At 44.9% G+C, this 12,847-nt stretch overlaps 1 protein-coding gene across 1 annotated transcript in view; it reads right to left on the bottom strand.

Moving 5' to 3' along the window:
* Positions 1-6,076: 6,076 nt before the first annotated feature.
* The window catches only part of LOC133339699 (uncharacterized), a 30,564-nt gene continuing 23,793 nt past the window's right edge, over positions 6,077-12,847 (bottom strand). The window contains exons 7-9 of the mRNA XM_061547853.1: positions 12,455-12,596; positions 11,073-11,260; positions 6,077-10,467 (exon numbers count right to left, since the gene is read on the bottom strand). Of these exons, the coding sequence (XP_061403837.1) occupies positions 10,285-10,467; positions 11,073-11,260; positions 12,455-12,596 (513 nt within the window). The 3' untranslated portion in view covers positions 6,077-10,284. The remainder of the gene's footprint in view (positions 10,468-11,072; positions 11,261-12,454; positions 12,597-12,847) is intronic.

Raw genomic sequence — 12,847 nt, 5'->3', positions numbered from 1 at the left:
ACTAATCACTACATGACCACTCATTTGTCAACACACAACTACCACCATTTGCCACTAAGTGGCGGTGACGTCACCAGCGCGATTGTGCCAGGCCATGTGCACTTTAAAGCTACGTGAAGCAATACGTACGTACAGACACATTCTTACCTTATTCACTGATTCGTTACATCATTCAATCATTCCTTCCAACACATCCAAACAGCCTCTTGAAGCTCTCCTAATATTCCTGCAGGGCCAACCATTACCAGGGAACGTCGTTGCTAGGGACACCCTCACTTAAGCTGACCGGCACCGTCGCTAGGGACGCCGTCGCTAGGGACGGCGTTGCTAGGGACACCGTCGCTAAGGCTGCCCGTTGGTTCTATCGGCACCGTTGCTAGGGACGCCGTCGCTAGGGACGCCGTCGCTAAGGCTGCCCGTTGGTTCTAACGGCACCGTTGCTAGGGACGCCGTCGCTAGGGATGCCGTCGCTAAGGCTGCCCGTTGGTTCTAACGGCACCGTTGCTAGGGACGCTGTCGCTAGGGACGCTGTCGCTAAGGCTGCCCTGGTTCTATCGGCACCGTTGCAAAACGGTGCCGATAGAGGTTCTGTAGTTTTCAGTTGTAAAGGCATAGTTTAACAAGAAAACACTGCCACCATCGATTTAAAGCTTTCGTGACTGCAGGGATTCATCTTCTTGTTTCTTTCGGTAAAGTCACGTAGAAGGGAAGTAATAAAATAATAAAAATAAAACATAATAAAACAATTCTCACGACGTTTCGGCTACAACGCAAGCAGCCGTCTTCAGGTGAAGAATGAGACACTACCAAACTAGGAGCTTATATATAAGCTGCATTGGGGGTTGAAGAGCGCCTTAACAAAAAGAATGTGCATGTGAAGAGGGATTTAGCATATTCATGGAAAATGCGTAGGCGTTGGGCGGGGGGGTGTCAAAGTCATATTATGCCCATGCATTATGCAGGATCAGCAGCAACCAAGGGGGGTGCAGGGATTAGCAGTAACAAAGGAAAGGAATGTTAATGATATGTAGCTGCAGTTACTCAACAACCACATAGAAAACTAAAGTATAAACTACATAAAAAACTAAAGTATAAACTGCATCGCACCATCAGTATACTTACTATACTCTATAATAAGCTGAGTTACTAACAGCAAGTAATACATTACAATTTTACCTCGTAAAAATTCTATAATATGCTTCCATCTAAACCTTATTCTCTTACATCACACGAGCATATACCGTACTATATACTGCCATAGATAAACCCAACATTAAATTATATACTGTATTGCTGTAAACCAACCTATATCTTATACATTTAATATCACACTATGTATTATTCTACACACCCTAATGTGTATCGAAATGGTTTATTACGTCCTTCCAATGATTGCTGAGCCAGAATCCATCTTCTCGGTTAAAATTGTCTCTGTGTTTGTATATGTGGATCGCCTCATGAACGAATCTCTCATGATAGCCAGATGGCTTGCAGAGAACCTCTGTCTTGGAGAAGTCAATATCATGTGAGCCCACTGAGTTGTAACAGTGATCTGCCACGGCTGAGGTGTTAGTCCTACCGTGTTTCAGGTCAGCTTTATGTTCACGGATGCGGTCCGAGACATGTCGTTTGGTTTCACCAATGTAACTGCTACCACAGAGGCAACTTAGTTTGTAGACGCCAGGGTACTGTATGTCTGGAACCACATCTTTTACAGACGGTACCAGATCACGGATTTTATGTGTTGAATCGGACCTGGATCTTGTGTCCTGATTAAACACAAGATCCAGGTCCGATTCAACACAGTACATAAAATCCGTGATCTGGTACCGTCTGTAAAAGATGTGGTTCCAGACATACAGTACCCTGGCGTCTACAAACTAAGTTGCCTCTGTGGTAGCAGTTACATTGGTGAAACCAAACGACATGTCTCGGACCGCATCCGTGAACATAAAGCTGACCTGAAACACGGTAGGACTAACACCTCAGCCGTGGCAGATCACTGTTACAACTCAGTGGGCTCACATGATATTGACTTCTCCAAGACAGAGGTTCTCTGCAAGCCATCTGGCTATCATGAGAGATTCGTTCATGAGGCGATCCACATATACAAACACAGAGACAATTTTAACCGAGAAGATGGATTCTGGCTCAGCAATCATTGGAAGGACGTAATAAACCATTTCGATACACATTAGGGTGTGTAGAATAATACATAGTGTGATATTAAATGTATAAGATATAGGTTGGTTTACAGCAATACAGTATATAATTTAATGTTGGGTTTATCTATGGCAGTATATAGTACGGTATATGCTCGTGTGATGTAAGAGAATAAGGTTTAGATGGAAGCATATTATAGAATTTTTACGAGGTAAAATTGTAATGTATTACTTGCTGTTAGTAACTCAGCTTATTATAGAGTATAGTAAGTATACTGATGGTGCGATGCAGTTTATACTTTAGTTTTTTATGTAGTTTATACTTTAGTTTTCTACGTGGTTGTTGAGTAACTGCAGCTACATATCATTAACATTCCTTTCCTTTGTTACTGCTAATCCCTGCACCCCCCTTGGTTGCTGCTGATCCTGCATAATGCATGGGCATAATATGACTTTGACACCCCCCCGCCCAACGCCTACGCATTTTCCATGAATATGCTAAATCCCTCTTCACATGCACATTCTTTTTGTTAAGGCGCTCTTCAACCCCCAATGCAGCTTATATATAAGCTCCTAGTTTGGTAGTGTCTCATTCTTCACCTGAAGACGGCTGCTTGCGTTGTAGCCGAAACGTCGTGAGAATTGTTTTATTATGTTTTATTTTTATTATTTTATTACTTCCCTTCTACGTGACTTTACCGAAAGAAACAAGAAGATGACTGCCACCATCCTTCAAACCCATTATTGAAAAAGAGCAAAGTTTTTGTTTACATTATAATATAATGTTTATGCGAGAGCCGGAGGCTTATGAGACCCCGGGGTCTCGCCATAAGGTCCATATGGGTGAGCGAGTACACTGTAAGAACGATTACACTGGTCAACAAAAAAAAATTCTGGCCTGGATTTTTGCAGCTGTTTTAGACTAATTTCAGGGTGCTGATTCCAAATCTGGCATCAGTTTTGAGATTTCAAATATTGCATTTTCAATAAAAACAGCAAATTTATGATCATTTACAAATAGCTAAACAGACATCCATACAAGAATAAGATAAGATACAATATACAATAATAATAAAAACCGTTGGAATACCCTATGCCAAAAAAGTGTGTTGACCAGTATAATCCTTGCCAAGACCTTTCCCGGCACACTGAGGAGTGAGATGCCCCTGTAGTTGTTATAGTCTGTGCGGTCCCCCTTCTTAAAGAGAGAGACCAATACACACACACATACACACAGTGCTTAAAAAAAGTGTTAACAGTTACATGGGACTGTCGTTTTTTACGGAAAAAGAACAGATAATATAGACTCTAACATGATTACAAATGTGATGTCAATAGATTCAAGAAGTCAGAGTCTCCACTTGTTCGCCATCATTGTCGACGCGTGCCTGGGATCTTCTGCAGGTGGTCTCCACAGCCCGGAGGCACATTTCTCGTGGCGTTGTTGCGAATTATCAGAAGTGTTGATTTTTTTAAGCACCCTGTAGAAATGTCGTGTGATATCGCTGTCTGGTGGACAGCAGCGGCAACTGCGGTAGACAGACAGCGCACACGCTGGTGAGGGCGTGAGCACGGCTGTGAGTTGGCAGAGCGGAGGAACTGGGGCAAGGGTCACGGAGGACCCCATCTGGAGGCGCCTGGAACCTGCTCGTGGATTCGAGAAGGGAGGCGGGGCCAGGGCGGGGCCAGGGCAGGGTCAGGGTGGGATCAGGGCGGGGTCCGGGTAGGGTCAGGGCGGGGTCAGGGCCACGCCAGGTTGTATTTATTCGTTCTTGAAAATTAGAAAAATAAGTTATATGAAATTTTAAAAAGCGTGTAATTGTATACATTTATGCTAATTTGTGTAATTATGCAAATTCTAATTTATGCCAAATATGAATATGCATTTGTATGAAGCTATGGAAGTGTATGTAATTATGCTGATGTATGCAGTTATGATAATTAGGCTTGGCTTCGTTGCCTAAGGTTGTATTATCAATCGGGATAATACAATGAAGGTGTAATTGTATGAAGTTATTGCAAGTCTATGCAATTGTGCTATTTAGGCTCGGTTTCGTTGTCTAGGGTTGTATTATAAATCAGGATAATACAATGATTCTCGCTCTAACTTTTACTGATTATGTTTTAGTGTGTTTGTCAGGTCTCAAAATTCAAATCTTACCACAGGAAACAGTTCTTATAATTAACATTATTATGCATGAACTTATGAAGGCACCACTCAGACTCTTCTGTGTTAAGCAACTTTAATATCTAAAAAAAACATCACATTCTAATATGCGAACTCTTATGCTAGGAATGTCAACTCAGTACTCCTGGAGATGTCCACCTCATTGATCTGTACTATTAGCCCTCAGTGGTTACGTTTGTTAAAATGGGTAACAGAGCAATCGGCTAATTCCTCAGAGTAAAGCGACCGTACATGGCGACAGAAAAAGTCCATAAAAATTAATGTGACAATATTCATACGAACAGTAATAAGGCAAGATTATGCAATTAACGAAATGTCTTGGAGCAATGGTACGCGGCAGTGTGCCTGCTTGTCTAACAAATGCTTATCAATTGGCTAAGGGCTTCAATAAGTTCACGGGCAAGATTCTGTGATCAAAAGAAAGATCTTAACACAACTATCCATGTGAGTGTGTAGATTAGTAACATAGATGTTTATAAATGGTTAGTTTCATCAATTAATTCATTGGTACGGTTAGGCTATTAACAAAAAATATTGACTAAAATACTTCTATACGACCGTATCCATGTAACTCAATGGGCAGCAATGCTTTTCACGATCAACTAATAGTTAACGCACCACCTTGGGATGGCCACCCTTTTTGAAACACAAAGATAATTTAGGAGTAAACTTATTAGTCCCTATATGTGCGCTATGTGGGTGTATTGTCTCCTTGACCAACTCTTTGCATTAGGCAGACGCTGAGGTGGGGAGTTTCTTGTACCAAAATATATTTTTTTAAAAACTTTTTTTAAAACACGCTTTAATGAAATGTACCCTATTAGTAATGGCAGAACTCCACGACTCCAGGAAGTGTCCCTGAAGCTTGCCATAACGTAAGGGGCCGTGGTTATTTACAGCCAACGTCAGTTGAGCGTGAACAATTAGACTCAAGCCGAAACATAAAAAAAGATCGTTTAAAAATATGTATTTTTTATTTTTAATGATAGAATATAGTATTGTCATCAGTATGACATAAGTATACCAAGTTTGCAGTCGATACCACATTGGGAAGTGGGTAAAAATTGAGTTACAAAATTTGAGGATACGACAACAACAGACAGAGTGAGTTAAATATAAAATAAAATATTTTAAAATACTAAAAAAAAAACACGCTTTAATGAAATGTACTGTCCGAGCTGCCCTGCCCCCTTCCTCCATCGCCCCTCCCCTCCTTCCACATCCCCCGCCTCCCGGCGTGGCTCCCCGCAGCTTGCCGTGACGTAAGGGACCATGGTGATTTACAGCCAACGTGTGAGTTCAGCGTCGACAATTAGAGCCGTAAAACAGATCGTTTAAAAATATATATTTTTAAATATTAATGATAGAATATAGTATTGTCATCAGTATGACATACCTATACAGAATTTGCAGTCGATACGACATTGGGAAGACGGTTGAAATAGAGTTACAAGATTTGAGGATACGACAACAGACAGAGTGAGTTAAATAAAAGCGTGTTAAATGTTTAAAAATATATATTTTAAAATTTTAATGATAGAATATTATATTGTCATCAATTAAACATAAGTATACCAAGTTTTCAGTCGATAGCACATTGGGAAGTGGGTAAAATTTGAGTTGCAAGATTTTTTAAGGATACGACAACAGCAGACAGAGTGAGTTAAATAAAAGCGTGGAATAATAATACAATATATGATCTGTCTTTTGATTTAGTGTGCTGATCTTAAAGGTGCATTGAAAAATGTTGATACTCCGACTGATGCTCCTACTGTTGTGGAGTGACTCATGCAGCCAGCTATGGCTACAGAGTTTGGTAGTACATGTTGTTCACGTCGTTTATTGTGAAAATTCGGTCATAGTTCCTATGACCACTGTTTCATTGCTTTTATGGCTTTATTTTGGTGATTTTCGAAAAGTTTTTTGGTTTGGCCATGTTTGTTTGTTGTAGTACAGAATTAGACTGATGGCCTTAATCTAAGTTGTCTTGTGGTTGTTGTTGTTTGACTTGCATCCCACTGGGATTTTTGCACACAGTGTTGTTGTACGGTGCTTTTTCTGCAATATTTTGCTGTCTTTTCTTGGATTTTCTGTTTGCACATAGTCACTATAAGATGTATTCTTGTTCATGTTTTTTTTTGTTGCGGTTGCACCCGATTCAAGAGCCGAATGGCTCACAGGGCTTTACCTAAAACATGAAACTTGAAAAAAAAACTTGAAACTTGTCTCCTTGCTCAACTCTTTGCGTTAAGCAGACGCCGAGGTGGGGAGTTTCTTGTACCAAAAATGCTTTGGTTCCCTGCTGGGCGATGATTCGTGTGTGTGTGTGGGCTCGTGAAGGACGCTACTGGGCAGTTGGAGGCAGTCGCCCTCCAACAACAACGGAGGGCGGAGGAGCGACGCTCACAACAACGAGCGGAGCGCCGGGTGGCTAAAGCACAGCAAGTTGGCACAGTAGGGGGCACAGGTGGTGCATCAGCCAGTCATCTCGGTCATCTCGGTCAGTCGACCCGTGGCACCTGGGTCTGCCCCGTGACCTCCTGCCAGCGGGCTTTCGACACTTCACGTGGCCTCAAGGTGCACTTGGCCTGGCACAAGCATCGTGGTGACGTCACCGCCACTTAGTGGCGAATGGCGGTTGTTGTTGTTGTCATACACAAGGCGCTTTCTCTCTCTCTCTTGGCGGCAGCTGCAGGTCTCTCTGCTGCTGGATGATGCTCGTCTGCTGGTCGCTAGTGGCAACACTCTTTCTCAGTTGCGCCGGTCACGCTCTCTCTCTCTCCTTCTCCGTGCTCTCCTTTGGCGGTGCACGATTGTGCTCGCAGCTCCTCACTTACTCTCAGAACTCATAAATTGTATTCGCACATTTCCTAGCTTCTCGCAACTCTTATCGCTTAGTACAATACAACTTATCGAATTCCTTGACTCTGTAAGCGACTCAAAACATCAGGATGAATGTAGAATAAAACTTTCAGCGATAACTGTCGGTCAGCGCAGAAATCAGCGCCAAGCAACACATCGCCCATCTCCTCTGCAAGACTCGACATCCATGGTTGATTGCGGGACCCACTCCCGGAGCTTGCCGCAGCAAGACTCAGTTGCAATATCTGTGTCCCTGCTTATATGTGAAATTCTCTCCCCTCTGTGCGTCTCTTGCGAAAAAAAAACCAGAATCCCTGTCTCGTTCTCCTCCCGTGGCCGCAGCCGCCAGGTTGCCCACCCCCCCTTTAAACTTTGACTGGCTGCTTTCCATCACCACGTTCATGTTTTTTGTTTGCGCCCCCCCCTCTCTGCCTTCGTGGTGTTTGCTGTCTCAAGGGAAGGCACCATCCCATCATACGTATTTTATTTCTACCATTTATTGTGTCAAATTGTTGGAAGACAAAGGCGGTTTGGAGGCTCTGGTCTTATGGAATACATATTATCTTGGTCGTGTGTGATTGACCTATTTCGCCTTGTATCTCTTTTGAATTACCCTAGGGCTAATACTTCATAATTATTGCTCGGTTTATGTTTAACCAAGATTTGTGATGTACCATAGATGTTTCCACAGGTATTCCGAGGGTTTTCTTAGGCTTTGTTCTTCGTCCGTGTCGCCAGGGGTCCGTGCTTCTTATTCTCGAGTTATATTTTGATATCCTGAGGTTGGAGATATAACTAAGTTTTGACCTAAGCCACAGAGATACACAGAGACACTCACAGAGACCCACAGAGCCCCACAGAGACACCCATAGAGACACCCACAGACACTCACAGAGACACTCACAGAGACACCCACAGAGACACCCACAGAGCCCCACAGAGACACCCACAGAGACACTCATAGAGACACCCACAGAGACTCACAGAGACTCACAGAGACATACAGACACCCGAAGGTTACTTCAACATCCAGGCATGCATAGGTGCTGCTGCTGCCCGTAACAGCACTTGTCCCAACGGTCTGTTGATGCTACACGAGGGTTACATTTTCACTTAAAACTTTCGTGACTGCAAGAATTAATATGCTTTGGTTCTTTCGGTAAAGTCACATAGACAAAAAGATACAATAAGAAACAATATATGAGGTAGATAAGGGTAAAATAAAATAAGTAATGATAAAAGCCACTAATGTAGACTGCTGTTTGGTTCTTAATCTGAGAGTGTACTGGCAGTCTATAATGTCTATTTATCCTTGTTGCTAAGTTTCAAACTTTTACCGTTGTAAAAAAAACGCCAGTTTTAAAGTCCATTTGCCCTGTGGCTCTCGCCGTCCGCGGAGAGCTGACTGGGGTGGTGTAAAAGTCTGTGTCAGCAAGTTTCGATGTGAGACCAGGCTGTTTCTCCAGATTCCAGTGGATCTGGAGGATTTGTTTGGGAAACTGTCCAAAACGTCCGTGGAGGTCGTGCCTTATGGTCCTTTGCCATGTGGAGATTCCCAGATTCTCACTAACCTCCCTTTGCCCCGGGGCTTTATTACATGTTATGGCTTATCTCCAGCTGCCTTCTTGTGTGGTTTGTGAGAGGCAGTGGGGTTAAGATGTTTTGTTTCAACTCTTTTTTTTGCTACACTCCGATTTATTATAAAAAAAATATTGGCAGAATTATACTTAATATACATTTTTGGGAAAAGGCCAAGATATACAACACCATGTAGCGTAAACGGAGCCGAGAGTGGGGAGCTCGAGACTGCCGGTTCTGGGAGTGGACCCGTCTCGTCGTCGCTGTCGTCTCGTCTACGTCATCGCCAAACGTCTCCGCTGGACGTAGCCCTACGAAGGAGAGCAGTTGGCCGTCTCAGAGTCGGCGCCGTCGGTGTTAGACGGCCAGGGCTGTGTACGGGCGAGGCTGAGCTATCCTGGGGAGTGTGGTGTGGACGACGACCGTGGAAGTCGTGGTGAATAAAGAAGGTGTATCCTATAAATTCTGTCTCCGAATCGTTGACACTACACACACACACTGGGCTCTTTGCAGTGAATTGGCGGTGTACTTTTAGACACTTGGTTTGTTCCAGTTTTGCCACTGCTGGTCACAAAATGAGGGCACGAGTGGAGCGTGACCATTGAGTTGGCCTTCCCTTCGTGCCTTCGACGTCAGGTTAATAGTTCTAACGCACTCTGTGTGTTTGTGTGCAACGCAGATAGAGTACGAATTTAGGCCTGAGCCAAGTAAGCTACAGCGTAGGGCCTCGACTTATGAGGCCTCGAAATACAACAAACAACCTTAAAGTATAGGACAAAGCTTTAAGTTGTCTGTGTTCTGTGCGTTGAACGTCTTTGGCACCGTACATAGGCAACCGTGCTACTCTTTGGGCGTCAGTGGGTCTGTGTATCTCTGCGGGTCTCTGGGTGTCTCTTCGTAGGTCTCTGAGTGCCTCTAAGTCTCTATAGGTCTCTGTGGGTTTCTATGGGTGTCTCTTTGTGGGTCTCAACGGCTCTCTGTGGGTCTCCATGGGTCTTGTGCATTTTTGTGTCTCTGCAACTCTGTATTTCTATATCTCTGTGTCTCTCTGCGTCTCTCTGTATCTCTACGTATCTCTGTCTCTGTATATCTCTTTGTATCTGTGTGTATCTCTGTGCCATTGTATATTTGTGTATCTCTGTGTGTGTGTGTATCTCAGTGTATATCCGTGTCTCTGTGTATGTCTGTGTCTCTGTATTTCTCTGGCTATCTCTGCAAGTCTCGCGCACATTTTAGAGCCTTCGAAATGCTCCTGCGAATTGTCCGCGTCGTCCGCGCGGTTTCAGCCACAATTGTTCGCGACAGACGGGCCGCTCCTGGCAATCGAACGACAACACAGGAGCTCAAGCACACGAGGGCTTGCAATCTGGTGTAAAACAACAACATCGACAACAATGAAATGGCGTAGTATCTTCGAGAACACGCGTCCTCTTTCTTTTCAAAGCGTGGACGGGTGCCTCCGTCTCTCTGAGGTGGTGGTGGGCGGGGCGGATTTCAAGGATCCCTGTCGGGGAAGACGTCACAAAGGAGGTCGCGGAGCTTCTGGTAGGTGTCGCGGGTCTGCCACAGCGCCTCCCACACGGGCTCCGAGATGCCCGCGCGCTTCTCGAGGATGCGCTCCACCAGCTGGCTGGCGGCCTCGAATCCGCCGTTGCTGGAGGAGACCGCTCGGATTTGCTGGAGGTGACAGAAGACACCAGCAGGCGGCAGCAGCAGCAAGCTCGTGGAGCAGGTCACGTGCGTTGCACTCGTGTCAGTGTGTAAATGTGTGTGTGTGTGTCTGTCTGTGTGTGTGTCTGTGTCTGTACGATCAGCGGAGTGGTTGTGTAGTAGTGGTCAGCGCTACGCTGTGCTACGAACCCGGCGACCTGAGTACGATTCCAGCTCACGGCCAACACCGCCTCGCCTAGGTCGACTCAGCCTCAAATGAGGACCTGGTGCGGTGTGTAGTAAACATCGTCACTAGGGAGACAAAGGCGGCCGGGCGTGGTGCTGGCCACCCACCCCCTCATGTGCCGTTCCGGCCTCCATAGATGCTTGCTAGACTCACTTAGTCGTGAGTAGTCTGTCACACACTAGACTCACGTTATAGTGAAGAGTCTGTCACATGCTAGACTCATGTTGTAGTGAGTAGTTTGTCATGCAATAAACTTGTGTTGTAGACTGAAAATCCGATAGTGTGAACTTGCATTAAACTGCAACTCACTGCACATTGACAACGTTCTATGCTGCATTACAATGACAGACACGTGTACGGTAGGCCCCGGCGACGAGACACGTACTGAGATCTCTGGCTGCGTCAATATCCCTTGCGCAGAAAATTCATTGAGCAGGGGCGTCAGGTTGCCTTGCAGAGCTCCCACCAACGTGGGCAACTCCGATCTGATCTTGTCAAAGAGATGCTCTGGATTTTGGGGGCCGACGCGTCGACTCTTTGCAGCTTTGGGGGCTTCGGGAGCCGTCTCCTTGTCTTGGGATGCGAGGTGGGAGAGAAGGGTTGACATGGCAAGTGTTTGTGAGATGAGGAGTTGCGAGTTTTTGCTCTCACGGCCCACTCAACGGCACCCCACACCACACCCGCTTTTGAACAACTCAGTGGCTATGAGATGTTAACTACCTCGCCTGGTATGCAGGAGGTCGTGAATTTGAACCCGGACCCTGGCGCCACAGAGGCTAGGAGATGTTAACTACCTCGCCTGGTATGCAGTTTAATGGGTTTGATCCCGGACCCTGACTCCACGGTGACTAGGAGATGTTAACTACCTCGCCTGGTATGCAGGACGTCGTGGGTTTGATCCCAACAATGACGATGCCTGCTGATGTATATTCCGAGGCTGCGTCTCTCTCTCTTTCTCCTCGAGGTGGTCACTGCTTGTATTTGTCTCCCGGTCCTCTGACTTTTCCCTTCCACATTTAGAATCGACGTCACCATGCGTCCGGAGTTTTTGGCTGCTGCTATTTCATGTCCACACGACGATGACGATAACGATGCTACTATCAGCCATTTCGATGGGCTGCTATCATTCGCGATAGCCAGTAAGCTTCTGACAAAGAGCTTCTACGCACCTAAGATATTTTAAATATGAGAATAGGTTTTCCCCTCTTTTCTGTCAACAAAACAGGCGTTAAGATGGATGACGCCTTTTGTCGTTTTGAGACAAGGCTCAAAAGAAAACTGTCTCTGGTGTGGACCAATCAGTTTCAAAGACAATGCACATATATTATCAGAATTTTTCGTTTGCATTCTGACCACAAGTATTGGTGGTTAATGCAGACATGATTCCTTGTGAAAGGTTTCAGTTTGGTGTTTTAACATCTTAACACAACTGTTTTGTTGCCAGAAAAAAGGGGAAAACCCATTCTCATCTTAGTACCTGCAAAGGAGGTCCCATGATGTAGATTTTAAATCGTTTTTGTACCATGTTGACTTAAAAGCTTTCGTGACTGCAGGAATTCATATTCTTTTGGTCTTTCGGTAAAGTCACGTAGATAGATTCAAAGAAAATAACAAAAAAAACTAAAACTTCGTCGTTTCGATCGCAACACAAGTGGTCGTCTTGAGGAAGACGTGACTTTTTGTACCATGTTGGCAGAACATTTCTCCCCGGTACTTTGTGAGTAAAAATAATAATAACAATGTAATTTTTTGTAAAGTTTATCTCACCTCGCCACTGCACCCTTCTCGTCCAGACGTTTTTCTCCTGCTGGCCCCTCTTCGTCAGGGTGAGGAAGACCTCCTTGAAGGTGCCATCGAACGAGACGTGAATGAAGTTGTAGTCACTCGCCGGGTTCTCCATCGTCAGTTCCTGCGCGGACGAACGGGCGGCCAAAAAAGAAAAAGCAGAAGAGGACACCATCGCGCATCATTGACGGTCGAGGGTTCTTTTCGTGTACCAGGCGAGAGAGCCCAAGATATCACAATGGTGTATAACAGTTTTTTTTTTGTATTAATTTGGGCTCCAGGGGAAAAAAATCTACGGGTCAATAACGTTTGTCAATCTCAACGCGCGTGGTTAAATCCGCAGGTCGGACGAACCGCTCGCACGGCTGATCGTGA

This window comes from Lethenteron reissneri, unplaced genomic scaffold, assembly GCF_015708825.2.
Source record: "Lethenteron reissneri isolate LAM-NWPU_2019-01 unplaced genomic scaffold, ASM1570882v1 scaffold_210, whole genome shotgun sequence".
NCBI lineage: Eukaryota > Metazoa > Chordata > Hyperoartia > Petromyzontiformes > Petromyzontidae > Lethenteron > Lethenteron reissneri.
This window is presented reverse-complemented; position numbering and strand designations above follow the sequence as displayed.